Raw genomic sequence first — 19050 nt, forward strand, 5'->3', positions numbered from 1 at the left:
CCAGCAGAAAGCGACTGTCATTTTTAAAAAAGGTATTGAAAACATCTTCGTCATCGCTTTATTGCGTGAAATTTGGAAATATGATAATATTCGAAATATATTCTTTTTTTCTTCTTCTTTCTTTTCTCTTAATTTAACCCCTTGGGGACGGGTGATTCAGAAAAGCATTCGTACAAAATCAGAATCAAGTTGTAATTATATAAAAAACGGTAACTTAACTGTAGTCGTTGCTACTTTGACAGACTTACTTTGCTTTTACTTTAATTATTGTTAGTTTAATCATACATAAAATCAATGTTAATTCAAAGTATAACTAAGTAGTTTTATTTTGAACAAAGTAATGGTGAATTAAATAAATCAAACAATCATAACTCCGCCCACAAATAAACTGCTAAAGAAATACTTTGATTACCAGTTTTATATTTTTACCCTGATTGATACGGTTTTATGCTGTCACATATTTGTGACAGTCGGCGCGAAAGGGTTAATGCTCCATTATACTTGTAGAATATTTCTTGGAATTTTTGATAATCTTTACTTAGATTCTGTGAATTATTTCTAAATTCAAATTGTTTTTATATATAGCCTAGCTTATAGAAAAAATTTTGTAAATAAAAGGATAAGTACCGATTAAATATTACTTAATCATCCCTTTGGTGATTTCAAACTCCCCTATTTTTTGCCAGCAAAAACAAACAAATCACAGTCTCCTATTTTGTTACCTAAAACTGTTTGTTTCAGCTATTTCAAATTAATTTTTAAAAAGGTATTTTATTTATTTTATTTTATTTTATAACCGCCGTTGAACAGCCGACCCAATTTTTAAAGTTTACGACTACTAATGTTCAGCCTTGTAGTTTTGAACCCTATCCAGAGGACAAGGTAACTCTTGGAGAGAGTATTGGGAGAAATTTGCCTTTGTGGAGGACTTTTTGATGAAACTAACCCTTTGCTTTACATGGAGAGGAAAACCACGAAAACCTCCTATGGTTAGCCCGACAGCAAGGGATTATAACCCATGGTCGTTTCGAGCCGGGTGCGGAATTCTTATCTACCAGTGAATTAAAAATGTATTGAAAAAAATCTTCCTCACCGTTACTTGGCGTGAAATTTGGAAATATAATAATATCTTAAATATTCTTTTTTCTTTTGATTTAATGCGCCATTTTGCTTATAGAATATTTCTGGAAATTTTAAGACAATCGTTGTTTTGATTCAGTGAATTATTTCTAAATTCAAGAATTCTTTATATATTATCTTGCGTTGTGAACCTTTGATGAATTGAGACATTTTAAATATAACGTAATCACTTTTACTAATAAATATATAAATAAATTAATTAATATGAAGAAATTTTCTGATTAGATATAGTTCTAGTAAAGTTAACGTTTCGATTCGGTTTGTCTTTTATGTTCTAGGATGGACTCTAAGTTCTAACAGTGATTTCAGAACACTGTTGACTAGTCCTATATTTAGAAATTGTTCGTTATCGGCGGCTTGGCACTTTCACTATTTGGTTCGATTACCGCACTTATGATGGCTAAAATCGTTTTATTATTTTTATCAAACTTATTGTTGTCATATTTGCAATAAATGTAACTTTAATTAATTACATAATTATAATTGCTTATTTTAATTATACCTGATGGGAAGTAAACTAGAAATACTTCCGGTCCGTTTGGGGACAAAGAACTTAAAGAAGATTTTTATACTATGAAAATAAATAATACCCTAAGAGTATTTTTTTATAAACTTTTTTTCCTCAAATTCAATTTTTCCGATTGTTAATTTTTTTTCTAAAAGTAATTATTTTTGACATTTATTAGAGATTTTAAAGAATTAAGAATAGATATTTTACGTAAGCATTTCTCAGACCTCTAACTCTTGTCAACAAAATAAGCAAAATGATAATTAAAAAACACTCCCCTAAAGTACTTACGTAACATTTGACCGCCACCACACAATTTTTTTAACAGTTGGTATGACATATAAACTTCAATATTGGACATATAGTGTTTTTTCTTGATTGGAACATGAATATATCTACTTTATGTAATTTATGTTATTTATTTGTTTTTACAAATATTTATTTGGAAGGCGATTCATTTAATACAAAATAAAAATGTATTGTGGCAGAGAAACATTTGTTTTGTTTCGTTTTTTGTTTCATGATATATTTTAACAGATCCGAAATACTTTTGCATCGCTCGCTGATTTTAAATATGCTCTCAGTTTCTCTCTATTAGCTACAGTTTTAAATGCAATTTAATGAAAAAGTTCGAACTATGATTTTTTTTTAAAAAATTCACTCGAGTGACTTCTAAGTGTCCCCACTTCTCTGGTACGTCGAGAATGGTAGGACGAAGGCGATAATACATCTCAAATTCTGATATTGTGTCAATATCAGAAAGCACTCTTTTTGCGGATATAATCATGTGGGCTGATGAAAAGATTATATCCTTTTTTTGTGGTATTTTTTTAAAAAAAATTCATCCTTTATTTCTTTTTATCAGTTGTTTGTTATTTTTTTAATTATTATTTCCCCCCCCCCTCCTTTTTTTCATACGTCTATAATTTTCCTTTGTTTTATCTTCATTTTGAACTTATCTAATGAGTTCTGTTTACTTGCGGCTTATGCGCAATAAATGAAACTTATTGTTCTTCTTAACTTTTTTCGTGTTTTCCTGTATTTATTTACTTTGTTATATATATATATATATATATATATTTCCACCTACAATTGTCATTATTCACTACTGCTTGAGGAAATCAATCAAATGCTCTAAATTCTCCCGACTTTCTGAACATATAAATAAATTAACGCTAACGTATTGTATTTAAAGTGCTACCAAAACTTATGTTTTGATATTTCATGCTTGAATTAGATTCTGCTCACAATCAATCAATATAAGAGTAATTGTACCATTCGAAAAAAACGTTCCATAACAAGTGTATATCTTGGTAGCTATGAAATTCTCCATGGGAAGAGAATAAATTGGCAGGCATGTCTTGAAACGTTTATATTAAGTATTATGATATGAAATATTAAGTATTAACATATTAAGTATTATGATATGAAATATTTTTAACAGAAAGAAAGTTTTGGAATAAGATTTTTAGGAAACGATAATTTTTCTCCCAAATTAAAAAAAAATGTGATGTTTTTTTCTAACTTAAAATAAGATATTTTTTGTGAATACATTAGAACTTGATCAGCACCAGTCCTTAAGTATGTAATAGAAAATAGAAATAGCAGGAAACGGTAATTATTGGTGCTCAGGCCCATTATGATTGCCTGAAATTCACTCTCTCGTCTAACATGAGCTTATGCCTCTTTCTTGAAAACACCGAAAGAGGAAGAGGTCATGAACCCATTTTTACTAAATAATGGTACTTTTTTTTCAAACTAAATTATTGTGAATAATAAAATATGTTCATGGTATTTTGTAATGATAAACTTATATTCTTAATATGCTGGAGTTCGTCGTAACACCTGCTGGTTGATAACTTTTTCACGTTGATTTTATCTGATAAAAAATGTTATTCACATATTTTTATACAAGATAGCTTTGAATGTATACTAACTTATCCCGATTTAAAATTAAAATGTTATATTTGCTATGCTTGTGTCAATGCATTCTTATCAGATTGTAATAATTCCTCATATTGCCTTTACACAAGCTGTGTTTTATAAACATACGTCAGAGTGCTGTTATATGTGCCTCACACATATCTGGGCTTCACGCACATTTGAAATCTGGAACTGGAACAGAGAGCAATCAACAATTATGTTGATTTAAAATTGAATGATTATTATTAGACTGGAATAAGTCACAAAAAAGTAAATTTGAAAAAAATAGTGTTAGCGAAATTGTGGTTAAATTTAGTGTTTGTTTTAGCTATCCTTTAATTAAAATAAAATCCTCTCAAAAATGGGCTTAGCAAGATTTTGAGGTGTCTGTTTTTATTTGATCAATGGATGAAACCATCAAATCAGAAAATCTGTACCAAAAAATTTTGTAAAACATTTTTTTTTTTTGTATATTTTAAATAGGACTTTGCATGTAGTGTTTAAGGTCAAATACATTTGCATTTGATTATATTGATTTGTTAAATACATATATTTGATATTTGAGGAAAATACCATCTGTCACTGTTAGAATTCAAATTATTTAAAAAAATGTTTTGGTGGTGGACATTAGAATCTTAAAATATCCCTCATAAAACGTAAGCGAAATTTAAAACATTTGTGCCTAGCTTCATTTTAAGAGGATGACTCATTTTTCAAAAAAAGAATAAATAAATAAAATTAATAAATTAAAAAAATACTACAAGTGTTTTATTTGTTCACCAAGGTTTTGTTTTGCAGAAACAGAATAATTATGTCACACATAATAAAATAATGTTATAAATATTTATATTTGAATCTGAAGACAAAGCATTGTGTTTTTTTAAGTGAAAGTGACAGTCAAGTACACTGTATAAAATTTCCGTATATCTGAACACTGAAAATTGTGACAACTATTTTACACCAAAGCGATGTTCCATTGCCTCAAAACTCAAGGATGTTTCTGATGCTGGAATGGTTTTTTAGACTACTTGGTGTAAAGTTAAAATTTCCAATTTTTCTCATTTTATTTTTAAATTGAAAACCTAAAGTGACGAATTTTTTTTAAATCCTTTTCCATACTTAATTATAATTTTTAAAGTTTTTTTCGGACGTTGATAGCTAAATGACTGGAAAAATTAAAAACTGGTACCTAAATTGAAAGGACAATATATTCTTAAATATATTCCTAATTAATAAACAGCATTTTTGTAGTTTTAAAATTAATAATTTTTGTGTATTAAACCTTTTAATTTTTTTCCTTGTACGCTTCAGGAAAAATATCGCTATTACTGTTTTTCATGTTTTCAAATTGTACACCACAGTCTTTTAATGAATCGTAAAATTTATATTTTATTATTTATTTATTTTTTTATTTGTTAGTTTTATTGATATAAATTAAAAAGATCCAAATAACCACAGTTTTTAATATTCAAGCTCCACTCCGTAAATTTATTTTAAGTGCTGTTTAAATCAAGTAAGTTTCTATTTTTATCGTTATTATATTAAGGGCGAATTAAAATTTTTGGTGAATGGTTTGGGATCTCTCTTTTATCATTTGCATATTTTAACGTAATTTATATTTAAGATTTGTTTCACATTTTGTGTTATTTGAAGTGCGTCTCCTAAATCTTTGGTAAAATCTACCAAAATTCCTTTCCCGCATGATTTATTGTTCTTCACGTAATTCTATGATTTCTGAAATCAGAATATCAACGGGATGCCTGCAAGTGACGTAGTGTAAGTATCTCGATGGTGATTGGTTGTTGAAACATGGCATTTGTTCACGTTAGCAATTATTCTTTTCATTTTATTTCAGGTAAGCCGAGCCCGCTAAGTAATAAATTAACTTAACTCATTGCTGACCGTCAACTTCTCTGAAAATTACCCCATGTGCCTGGATATTGTTTTGAAAGCGTATGTGGAAGTAAAACAATATAACTAAACTTTTAAATGCCGCATGATAAAAAGTATAACAATCACCTACGTGTAATGGTACACCATAAGTTTTGCAAATATATCACGTTTCGTAAAGTTATAATAAATTGGTAGAGAATTAAATAGTAAACTTGAAAAGTAAGGAAAATTACGCCCACTTTTTAAAATAGTCACCACGAGATCACTGCTAACGAAAACACGAGTAAACTCGTTACCGGTCACCAACGCTTGGCTACGAAAAAACGAGTTAACTCGTGACCGGTCAGCAATGTGTTAAGTGACACATTCTATATTCTTTCATGAAGATTTAAATTCTTTCACTATATATCTCTTACTTAACACAAAGGGCGCGGAGCCATATCATAAACAAACAAAACTATATCACGGTTTCAATAAAATACATAAACAAATAATAAATCTAAGTTCAGTAAAAGACAGACGAAAAAGAAATATATTTCAACAAATTTGATGTGCTGTATTTAATTAACTTCACGTTAATTAAATACAGCACATCAAATTTGATTTGTTAATTAAATAAATCACATCAAATCATTTAATTAACTTCACTTTAATTAACATTCTAACTTATGTGGAGATACTTAGGCCGACTTTAATTCGCCATTTTGCATGCAAACGATCAGCTGGCACTGACGTCATAGGTCACATGTGTGGATATCCGTGATCTTTTTCTTCTATAAGTGCAATTTCTCAATTGTTTTGAAAAGTAGAAGTTAAAGTGTTCAATAATTAAAACCTGAGTATAACCTTAATAATAGAGAAACCTGAACAAGATACAAAACTTTATTTTTACTCACTAGTATCCTAGATGCATTTTAAAAATACATTTTATATATCTTCGAAAACCTTTTCTTAGAGGAAGAGAAATTTGATTTCAGACAAAAGGCAAATAAATCTTTCTGAAGTCAATAATCTCCTCTCTTAATAGCTAAAAATTTATAGCCTTCACATGATATTTGTGTATACAAAAGACTTAAGCGTTTCATGGCTATCAAATTGCAGGTATAAAAATGTATGTCGTGCTTGGATGATTTAACCAGCCAACGTCATGTACTTCGATAAACCGATTTAAGGTTATTATTTAAAAAAAATAATATATAAGAAACAATTTTGTGCGTAGGTAATATGGTAGGTACTTTTATGAAAATTGCTATTGAGTTGAAATTACATAGACTTTATTTTAAATAACTAATTTAAACTATTTTATAAATCGATAAAATTTGGAAGTCTAAAATAGTTGATGTATCGAAGAGGGAGCTGGTGTGAATAATTTTCATAAATTTAGTGAAGCTATATTACTAATCGTCATTTTGAATATAGCAAGTATTTTTTTAAAATCCGATTTCAGCCAAAGGTGCGTAAACACACCATTTCAATAAATACTTTTTTTAACGCTAGAAAGCCTGAAATACCTATATTGCCCAAAAGCAGTCAAAATGACTGCATTGTAAAAGAATAACTAATGTATAAAGAAATTTGTTTAAAATTAATTTTTAATATTTTTTATATCATTTTCAGTTATATAACAAGTTATTAGTAAATATCAACAATAAAAATAATTATAAAAGTCACAAAATTCTAAGAAATTTTGTCATTATATACATCGTTTTTCTAATTGAAATTAAAAAGCAATCAAAATGACTTCCTTGGACAATCTAGTGTTAAACACTGAGACGTATATTTTTCACTAATTTCATTTTTCTGCTATTGTCAAAGGCTTGGCCAAAGGTTTTGATGACATCTATAAAATATTAGCAATTAAATTGGAATAAACACTTTCTAGTTTGTTTTTTTTTAAACTTGAAACGGTTATTAACAAATTCTACTTCTTAAAAATGTATAATTATTCCATTTCAGATAAATCATATGTTTTTTATGATAGTTTAAAGTTGAAAGTTCTGTAAATAAGATAAAAATAAAACAAATGTCATAAAAAAACTAGTATTCAACTAAATGATTTGATCATTGAATCGGACCATGGTGCATGTACGCACCATTTTATTTCTTAAATAAAATATTATGTTTCATGAACCTTTTTTTATGTATTAATTGAATGTCAGTTAAGCATAGTTGAATGAAAATATTACCTCATTTTATAATATTTTCATGCTGTCTTGAAACAAGGTTAACGAAAATTATAACATTTATCTTCATTTTAAATTATACATAAGCTGATTTATATGTATATTTTTTAACAATCAGTTTTTTAATAAAAATAGATGTTATTATCAGTTTTTTTATTTTTTTAAAAAAAAGATGTTATTGTTATTGTCTCATGACATGAAGCTAAACTCGTCTGAGAAGTAATTATTTGATTTATTGTTATTTATTAAAAGAAAAAGGAAAGCAGAATCACAACATAATTAATTTTATTCTAAAAATATTGTCTTAGTAAATAATCTTAAACATTTTTTATAATAATTATCCTTTCTAAATAACGCCTTTGCTAGTTTGACCTTAGTCTTTAGGACTTATTAAGGGGAAAAAAGTGTGGTCTTAGGCGAAAAATTTTGAAGATTTCTGTTCTATACATTTAAAATAAAAAATGAGATGTCCAAGTAACTGTCTGTCAAAACAGTCCTTAAAACATTACTTATTTTGCGGTAAATAACATTATCATATGCTTCCTTTTCAATATAAACGTCATGGTTTAAGCCAGGGATGGCCAAACTACGGCCCGCCGGAAGGTTTTATCCGGCCCTCGGACAGAATTTTAACTTGCAGATCCGTGGCGAATATAAACAACTAGGAGGCTCCGCCCCCTGCTCGCTAACGCTCGCCAACCCCCGAGAATTGCTATGCAATCCTATGTTGGTTCACGCCGTGAACCATGGCTCACTGCGCTCGCTCGCCAATAATTACAATGTTCTAGCACAAAGACATAGTATATTATCACCAAAGACATAGTATTTTATCATCAAAGACATAGTATTGTACTTATGTAGAAGAATTCTATCAATGTTCTTACTGGCTTTTAAAAAAAGTATATTAGCTATTTAGATTGCACATGGTGAAAAAATCAAAACATTAGCTAAATGAGAAGTATATTAGCAAAATAAATTTTCAAATATTGCAGTTACTCACCTAAATTCAACTAAATGATGTGCATAATAAATTAGTTAATGCTAGAAATTCTGAAAGTTTTAGAAAATAAATTTATTATTTAAAAATATAAACTTTAAACCCTAACTTTTCCTTGTGAGATAATAACCCTCAAAAAGTCTTTCATTTTCAAGAACACAAAAATTTGTTTTATCGTCAAATGAAATATTTTTCTGTGATCAGCATTATTGAAATCAATTTCTATATTAATTAACATTTGTGATAAAGTACATAACATTTTAGAACAAAATAAGGATGTTTTACATACAATAAATTAAAATGCATGGCTGATAGCATTACCCGAGAAATAACACGTTGAGGTCGCCATGCTGCATTTCTAATCGAGGAGTTTTGATTTTGGCAGTTCCCCTTGCCTGCTGCCAATAGAAGTTTCAATTAAATTTTTTCCAAAAAACATTTTTTTCTGCAAAGCTCTAAGAAATTAACACTAAGCATTTAGAATTTCTTTGAAAACACAATTATAGATTTGGCATCTTGGAGCAATTACTGAAAGGCTGTCAAATGACATAACTCTTGACAGGCCAACATAAAGTTGTCCATGAGTAAAAACTTGTTTTGTCAATACTAAACTGATTTTCTCAAAAGTCTGACCTTGTGACTTATTTATAGTCATGGAGAAGGCCAGCCTAATTAATTCCTAATTGAGTTCAAATTAAATTCGCGATCGCAACGAACTATAGGGGGCGTTGTTGTGTGAGCCGCTTACCTGCGATTTCTATATGAACCGTCATTCAGTTACTCTGGAGACGTCGTTAATGTAGCGTGTAGCATTGCAACGTTCCTTCTTTATTGTGGCTAATTAAATTTAAAAAAGAAAAATGCTTGATATTCTTTCTTCTGCAAACGAAAACTAAATGGTATCTCTTTTTATTAGAGAAGGAATATCCAAAACGCATCGGAAAAATATTTGTACATTAACAGAAAAAAATATGTATATTTCTTATAAGAGTTAAAACCTAATTTCCCGAGAAATAGTATTACTAAATTTAATGATATAACATGAAAGGCCCATTTAAACTTTACATTCTATAGTTTTAAGAATCATATTACTTCAAAAATTAAAATGAACAAAAAGTATACATAAGCCTCATAATTTTATGAAATTTAATTTTGTAAACAACGTTTTTCGACAACAATTTTTATCAAAAAATTTCAAGTTTCAATAAAAATTATTATTTAGAAACTAAGAAACGTAAAATAAAGAATGCGGACGAAACAAAAACAAAAAAAAACAATTCTTTTTTGTCGCCATTTTTAGTGCTACGAAAATTCGTCTTTGGGATTTGCCAAAAACAAAACAAGAAGCAATTTTATTTTTTCAGGAGGGAAATATTTTACCGAAAAAACGAAAATGTACCAATTCCCACAACATAAAACTTTATCTTGGTAAACGTACGTTTTGGAAATGTTATTTCATTTGGAATCTTATTTATCATAGTTCATATGGCGATATGATTGTTTTGAATCTATGCTAAACTCTATATCGGCTCATTTTCCACCGAAATCCGATTGACTATTTTGATTTTAAATAAAGTGTTTTATTTTATGAATTGTCGCAAAAATTTTAAGTGTAGATTGGCGGCACTTAAAAACCGCCAAATCTGTAGCGGCGGTGGCGTTAATAAGTAAGTACCGAATTTTTATTCCATACTTTTCTGAATCATATTACTTCAAACATTGGAATATACAAGAAGTATACATAAACACATAATGTTATACCATTTAATTTTTCAGAAAAAGTATTTTGAGAACAATTTTTATCAAAAAATTATAAACTAAAAAACGGAAAATAAAGAATTCTTAGGATAAAAAAACGATTTTAAGAATTCTTTACATTGAAATAAAAACTTTCATATTATTTCTTTTTTTATTATTCTTATAGTTCTTAATCAGACGTAAAAAACCATTCTGTAGAGAACCAACATCAAATGAAAAAAAAAATATTTACAAGCAAATTTTTTATTGTAAAAATCATTGCACTTACCTGATTTATAATTCCCGGAGAATTCCAAAATGATAAGTTCCTTGTTTGAAAACTTTATTCTCAAATAATATATGCATAGTTTATCCCTTCATTACTTTTAGATAACATACTACACAGTAAATTTTTGTAATTGATATGAATTTGAATATGTAGCTAAAGACAGAATAGCTGAATTCTAGTTGAACTTATTCTTTCAAAACTAAAGAAAACGATTAAAATTAATTAAGAATCAGCACAAATGGCACTATTTCAAGTAACTTGGATAATTTTTTATTGTTGTTTTCCGCATATGGATACAGAAATATATACTATTCTATAACGAAGAAGAATATGCTATAACTATTACAATTCTGTATGTTCTGAATTCATATCTATTCACTGGAATGACGAAAGCAATGTTGACTTCACTTTAATTCGTAATGAATTGAAGACAGAAGAAATGCATTTTACCTTAATACACACATCTGTAACAGTATCCGAAATCGGAAGTCATCAGTTGCAAGTTTGTTGACAATAGAAATTAAAAATTATTGATTAATTTCTCTTCAAATGTTTGGCGTGTTCTGTTCCTGAAAGATTTACTAATATTCTGGAGATTTTTTTCAAGTTCTTCGGCCTTTTCCTTAGGGAAATATTGTTTCTTATTTGCTGCTAAAAAATGGCGTCTGATTCAGTCAATGGCTTTGATGGAACTAAATGAAAACGTGATAAATTAATGTCTGATATTTACAGTCTCCCGCTAGACGGCGTACTCGAGCGTTGCGATCGCGAATATTATCATGTTTTTAGGGCATGAATCTGAATTGAGCAACCTGATAATGCTCACTCTGGTTATTGTTTCCGTTTTTAAAAGCGCTATATGTTGAGCCTCCTCATGTGACATTTGCCATGTGACATTTTTATTAGCAATCATTGGTCGCTTTTCTAACGTTGCCATTCGGGGAGTTGTAATGAGGCTTTTTTTTTGGTGCCGTGTAAGAGAAATATATATATAGATATACATTATACATCCATTTTCTTGTCGACTTAAAGCTATTTTTGTTCTTTCTTTCTTAACAAAGTACTGATGGCCTTTTTACTTTCTCTATTTTTGTTCTACAAAATATAAATTGATGGAAATAGTTAGCACAGACAGCTTCAATTGGTAAAATGTTGAAAGCAGAAGTTCTTTATAGAATAGCCATAGATTAGCTCCAACTAGTGTGTCTTTCTCGAGGAGCAGACATATGGAAAATAATATAGGTGAATTTTACTTCACATGAGGCAGACTACGCATTTTTAAGTTCCAACGAGCGGATTTTTCTGCCGGCGCGGGTTCTAACGTTATTTACTGCGTATGGAAAGATTGCACACCTACAACGTCATTGTAAATAATGGTGAAATTATTAAATGTATGAAATGGCTACAGCTTTCTTGAGTTATTTGTAAACATTTTTAACCCCAAAATGGCAACTGAAGAACGCCAAGTTGATGTAGAGTGCCATGCGTTCAATGATGAATTGACTTTATTTTATTTTAAGTGATAACTTTATTTTATTGACTTTATTTTATTTTTAAGCTGGAAGTTTTATTTTAGAAGTTTTTACTAAGCCCACCAAACTTTTTTTCTAAATTTTTGGCCCACGACCAAAAAAGTTTGCCCATCCCTGGTTTAACCCATTGGAGACGGGTGATTCATGAAAGCATTCTTACAGAATCCAAATCAGGATGTAAATAAATAAAAAATGGAAACTTGAATGTAGGCTTTGCTAATTTGACAGATTTACTTTACTTTAATTATTGTTAGTTTAATCATATATATAATCAATGTTAGTTCAAAGTATAACTAAATAATTTTATTTTGAACTAAAGTAATGGTGAATTAAATAAATCAAATAATAATAATTATATACCACAAATAAACTGCTAAAAAACTACTTTGGTTACCAGTTTTATCTTTTTTCCCTGTTTGATGCTGGCACGTGTTAGTTACAATCGGCGCGAAAGGTTAAGCAATATGGTTCTTTTAACACTTTCTGAAACAGCAACTTTCTATTGAAAATTTTAGGTAGGCAGGACATTATCGAGTGCAACACTACTAAAAAGTGAGTGCAGTGATATTCTTTATCTCTTCGTTATTTAAAGAATAGTGGTTGGAAAACGTTTTAATGAAATTAATTTTATATTTTTAGTGGTTTGTAACATTTGTTGACTAAGTGTTATCAGACTGCCTATACCAGAGATGCCAACTGCTCCGGACACGCCAAAATAATTTAAAAAACGGTATATAACTTCGAAGTAAATTTTGCAAATATTTGACTAATTTTGCTTGCTTTTTAAAAGGTATGGCATGCCATAAGTTCGCTTCGCTTTATTTAAAAAAAACTGGGCACCTGGGCCGCGCAGCGGCCCCTATCCCATACATCGTGACATATATACATTGTGTTTAAAAACATTTTGAAATTTTGCTACATTGTGGTGGCAAGTGCCATAAGTTCGATAAAGTGGTGAATTACATAAGCCAACGAATTCATTAGAAATAGTGGTGCATAAAAATCTACTGAATAGAATTTAATAAACCAAGAATCACAATTGATAAACTACCACTTTAAAATATATATTTGCTGTCCGGAGCAAGTTGGCATCTCTGCTATACTACACCGGGAAGGGTTGATTAACTTTGATCCTCTATTTTTCATATTCAAGCTAGATACTTACATTCTCAAAATCATTCAACGATTTCGTCATTCATGTCACGAATTAAGTATGAAAATAAATTAAGTATGCCTTTTATTTAATTCCAAAAATTTATTTTGAAAACCTTCAAATACTATCTGCTAGATACGATTAAAAAATAGAACATGAAACAAAAATTCGCATGCAAATTTGCCTATATTGGTTATTAGTAAAACTTTTAAACCTATGATGATACCATGAAAAGAATAGATCTAAATCTTCAGAACTAAAAGCTCAGTAACCGTTTCATTTCAACAACGGTAAATATTATGTCCAACTTGATTTAGATTTAATTTTGATTTCCGGAATTTAAAGGTACTTAAGTTGATACTTCTTTCCTTTTGTCTAGGTAACAATGTCCGACAGAGAATCTGCAGAACGTGCAGTCAAAGATGCCAATCCCATTATAGATGGTAGGAAAGCAAACGTCAATCTTGCATATTTAGGTGCAAAACCTAGGCAAAATGCTCAAAGTGGTGAGTAAATATTTGTTTATTGTTATTATGTAAATAGTATCAATAATTGTTATCTGTGGCTAAAAAACTTTTGTGGTGCAGAAAAGTGTGAGCAGAGGAGAACTATAAGAAGTACACGGAAGTGACAAAATTCATAGGATACCTTTTAATATCGCTTCGGACCTCCTCCAGCTCTACGAAGAGAGCAGAAAGGAAGTCTCTTACAGGAATATTCAGTCTTGCTGCCTAAATCAATGTCCATAATTGCGAGTGTTGCAGGTGCAGGATTTTGTGCGGAACTGACCTCTCAATTATGTCCCATAAATGTTCAATGCAAATCATATCCGGTAATAAAGTTGTCCAAATCATTCCAAAACTTTCTTCAAACCAGTCGCGAACAGTTAAGGCCCGTTGACATGGCGCATTATGATCCATAAAAATTCTATCGTTGTTTGGGTGCATGAAGTCCATGATGGGAAGAACGTTGTCTTCTCATCATGGAAGACAACGATGAAGCTGAACATTATCATTTCTAGTCAATGATCGGTACAATCAGACCATTGCACAAATACATGCTATGAAAAAGGAGCCCACGCTATGGTGTCACCACCAGATTGAACAGTGTCTTGTTGAAAACTTGGGATAATGGCTTCTGGGGTCTGCGTCCCACTGAAATCGTGACTCATATGTCCAAGCTACAGTTTTCCAGTCGTCCAGAGTCCAACCAATATGGTCGTGTACCCAGGAGAGGCACTGGACTCGATGTCGCACTGCTCGTAAAGACACTCGAGGAAGTCTTTTGCTGCCATTTCGCATTAGAGCCAAATTACACCGCGCTGACCAAACGGATACCTCTCTTTTACGTCCCGCAATTATCTTTGTGGTTATTTTACGCAATGTTACTTGCTTATTAACACTGACAACTCTACGCACTCAGTCATATATCTCTGTTATTAAGTGCAAGCGTTCGGCCACTGCATTGCCCATGGTATTAGGTTGTGCTTAAAATTAGGCATTCTCGGCACATATTTGACACTGTAGATCTAGAAACGTTAAATGCCTTCACAATTTCAGATATGGAATGTTCCATGCAGCTAGCTCTAAATACCATTCCCCGCTCAAAGTCTTTTGATTCCCATCTTGTGGTCCTATTACCACAGAAACCTTCTCAGACCAATAACTTTAATACAAATAAAAGTCCATCTTGTGCATTACCCATATATACGTTTTGTACGCGATACTTCTGCCATCTGTATGCTTGTATATTGCTATTCCATGACTTTCGTTACCTATGTTTGTATAGTCATAGTAAGGATGTCCATAATGAGGCAATTAGCTTTATGTTTATTTTTTTCAAAATAAAAAAAGAACTATTATTGATAAAATACGTTGTGTTTATAAAGTTATAATTATTACATTTTTGATTTTATATATATATATATATATATATATATATATATATATATATATATATATATATATATATATATATATATATATATATTGAATTTCTGTGTTTTTTTATGGTTATAGAATTGAATTTAAACATATTTAGGCTACATACTTAGGAGTTTATTTAGGACGTAATACTAATATAATGAAAGCTATTTTCTGCCAATCTTGGATTTTATTCGCCTTTATTTATAATAATCTTGGCATTTCTTACTGAATGCATAACTTTTCGACAAATATTGATATCGGTTTAAGGCCTTATTTCAATAGTGGAGTCAAATCCACTCAGTAAAAATAAAATTGAATTCAAACTCATTCGGGCTTGTCATTTCTCTTTTACTTTATTAAAACTCTCACGCCTTTTAAAGAGCACAAATCAGACTAAGTAGGATAACAATTTACTTATTAGACTTTAAGGCTCTGTATCTCAAAATGAACCAAGATGGAGTTGGCTTCAGTTCAAATTAGATCATCAGTTACTTAGTCTTATATATTGCTTAGTACTTAGCTCAACTACAGTACTATGTTAGCACCATAAAAAGTACAATAAATGAGGAAACATTGACCTTCTTGCTCGTATTAGTTAGTCATTTGCAAATGTCCATTCTCTACACTAATGAAGTACGTAGGAATCGATTTTACAAATGATAATTTTTATTAACAATTTGATGTAGCTTCCAGCTTAAAATTATATATTTTCTCCAATTATATCATTTATTAATTACTTTCGGTTTATTAATAATTAATTAGTTTTTATTAATCAGATACATTGTCTTTCAATCACTTAATATTACCACATCATAATCGCAGATGAAGAAAATAATATTTTCTTATCAATTTTTGTTCTAGACCAATTAATGGATACATAATATCCCATCCTTCATTCACTTTTTTCAAATTGGGGTAGGATTCCATATCTGGATTTTTCTTATGTTATTTTTGTAGAAAAGAGAAAAAATATAAAAAAATAGAGTAGCAATTAAAATTAGGAATTATTTTAAACTCTTTTGTATAACGCCCTGTTTGTATGAAATTGTGAGAAATTTATTCATAATTTTGTTATTTATCGAAAATATTCTCCTGTTTTCATGATTTTGTAAGAAAATCTTAAAAGCAACTGGTCTACATCCAAACATTTTTTTCAAAAATTCATCTAAATCAGTTGCAAAAAAAATCTATAATTAATGCTTAGAATGAGGTTATGTCAGAGTTCTGTTTTTGTGAATATATGAAAATAAGGACCGGTCTTTGCGTCAAAACTCAAAAAAACATGTTTTCAAGGATTTTCATGATTTCAAAATGTAATCCACTTCGCATTTCAAAGCAAGAGTTATGTTACGAGTTTATATGTAAAATAAATTTGTGAAGTGTCCGTCTCTACTATAAAACATTTTGCGAAAGGTCTGTTTTAATACCCAAAAATTTTCTTCAAAGGGTTCTTCAATGAACTCAGATTTTCTCTGCAATGACACAAAGAAATATAGTATTTAAAAAATTTCAGCAGAGCTTAAAAAGTTTCGTCTTTCATGACCATACTCCAGGAGCTTTTGCCCAAACATGGCGGCATTTATAAACTCCAAGAGTCACCTATACAGCCTTGCACTTCTAAATTTGACTTTTAACTCATTCTTGGTTACTCACCTCTCACCTAATTAATCTTTAACTAGATACTAGTTAAGCTCCAAATTATCAAGTGTTCAAGCTATTAACATTGTGCATATTTTTTTTTTCGTATCTCCGGAATGTGGTGCTTCCTGTTTGTTGCCCATAGTGTCGTGGCTGTGAGCCAAGCAGCTAAGAAATCAGAGGGGAAGATGAAACAATGAAGAAGAAAAAGAAGTCTCCTTCGCTTCAGCACACAATCGCTGACTCTGCTTCTGTACTCGATTGTGATCACTGCGTGAGACTTCATTCTTTGTCTAAATATACACACAACACCTCCCTTCACTCTCTTTGCCGTTTATTATTCAGAAAGCAGAAAAAATATTTTGTTGTTGTTGTATTGCCCTTTTACGCCCAATCGTGTATTGTCCTACCTTTTTATTTTTATTTTTTCTTTGAAATCTCTGCGACGGACTTTAAACTCTTATCTCTCTTTGTCACTTTTTAGACAGCGCTGCAGACACTGATTTATTCAAGTTTTCAAATTATAATCAATTTAAGGAGCATATTAGCACTCCAATTATCCAAGTTCCAGTCATCTGGATCACTAAATAGTGGGGTTATTTTAAGGAAGAAAGAGAAAAATTAAAAAGTGTGGCTGTACTATTGTTAGGCAATTCTTTGTCACTTATTAAACAGCAGTGCTGAAACTGATTTATACTGTTTTTAAAATAATAGTAAGATTGCAATTCATATTAGTACTTCCATTATCTTAATACCAGTTTACTTGATCGTCAATTAGGACTATTTTAAGGGAAAGAGAGAAAAAAAGCGAATAATTTGATTGCACAATAGCTACTACTCAGCACTCTTTGTCACTTATTAGACAGCACTGTTGACATTGATTTGTGCAGTTTTACTGTTAATTAAAGAACTAGTCGAGTTTCGTTCATTTCAGTGACAATCACTTCATCGACAGACCGTTTCATCGACACCACATGACGGTCAGATTATTTCGTCGACAGGCCATTTCATTGGCAGATCATTTCATGAACATGGTCGTTTCGTCGATTGGTTCGTTTCAACGATGGGGTCATTTCGTCGATGGGTCATTCAATCGACATGTTCATGTCGACGACAGGGTGGTTATTTATACAACAGCGTCATTTCGTCGTCGTCGACAACTTCATTTCATCGACTAGGTCGTTTCGTCGAAGGGTTCTTTCGTTGACAGGGTCGATTTGTAGAGAAGGTCATTTCGCTGGCAAAGTCATGCGTAATTCCGAAACTACTTTTATTATTTGATAAATAACGCGTTATGCCACTTGCACTCCTTCGTAATTTAGTATATGTGTGTTGAAATTTTTTAAACTTAGCCTGATGCAAAATTTTTATAGTATATTGTTGTCAAAAAAAAAGAATTTTTTTAATTGAAATTGCCTACTCCTTTTGCTCTACATCTCATTGAAAAAACGAAACCTTTTTTTACATTTGGTGTTCTAGTTGTATTTTACGCATTCTAAGTTGTATTTCACACAATGTTTTCGAATTGCATTTTGCACATTTATATCGAAGATTAATTTTTAATGCTCATTATTGTAGATTAGTATCACAAAAGCAATTGCAATAACTACAATAAATAATTCTTGAAATAGCAAGTGAAGGAAGAAAGAAAATAACAAAGGAAAAGAAATACAGTGAATTAATGAATCAGTGAAATATTGAAACCGCTTTGACGATAGATCATTTCATTGGCAAAATCATCTCGTTAACAAGCCATTTTGGTGACAAAAATTCTCTGTCGTTAAAAAATAAAATTATAATACGATGTATAATGTTTTTAACATCCATAGATGCCAGCAAACTTGACTATCGTCGACCGCTTTAACAATCGTTGACCAGTATCGCATTTTGCTCATGCGTAAGTTGACCAATAACTAGTAACAACTAAAAATGGTAATAAAATATTTACTTAAATTTTCGAAAACTAACTGCTTTATCTTTCCAATATTCTTAGAAAAGAGATCCCTCGCAGAAATTCTCGAACAGAAATATTTTTTTTAAAAAAAGTGAAGATTTTCGAACGTTCTTTTCTTTCTTTTTTTTTCTTCTTTGTTTTATTTGTAAATTGATCTAATGAATTGGTCATTTCGGTG

General features: G+C 30.2%; 1 protein-coding gene across 2 annotated transcripts in view; it reads left to right on the plus strand.

The window, feature by feature from the left end:
• LOC107441354 (RNA-binding protein 38) overlaps nt 1-19050 on the plus strand; it is a 98881-nt gene that overhangs the window by 55590 nt on the left and 24241 nt on the right. For both annotated transcript variants that reach the window (XM_071185476.2, XM_071185477.2), the window contains exon 2: nt 13735-13861. In XM_071185476.2, coding sequence (XP_071041577.2) covers nt 13735-13861 — 127 coding nt within the window. The remainder of the gene's footprint in view (nt 1-13734; nt 13862-19050) is intronic.

The sequence above is a fragment of the Parasteatoda tepidariorum genome, chromosome 5 (assembly GCF_982258835.1).
Source record: "Parasteatoda tepidariorum strain Cologne lab strain chromosome 5, Ptep-v5.0, whole genome shotgun sequence".
NCBI lineage: Eukaryota > Metazoa > Arthropoda > Arachnida > Araneae > Theridiidae > Parasteatoda > Parasteatoda tepidariorum.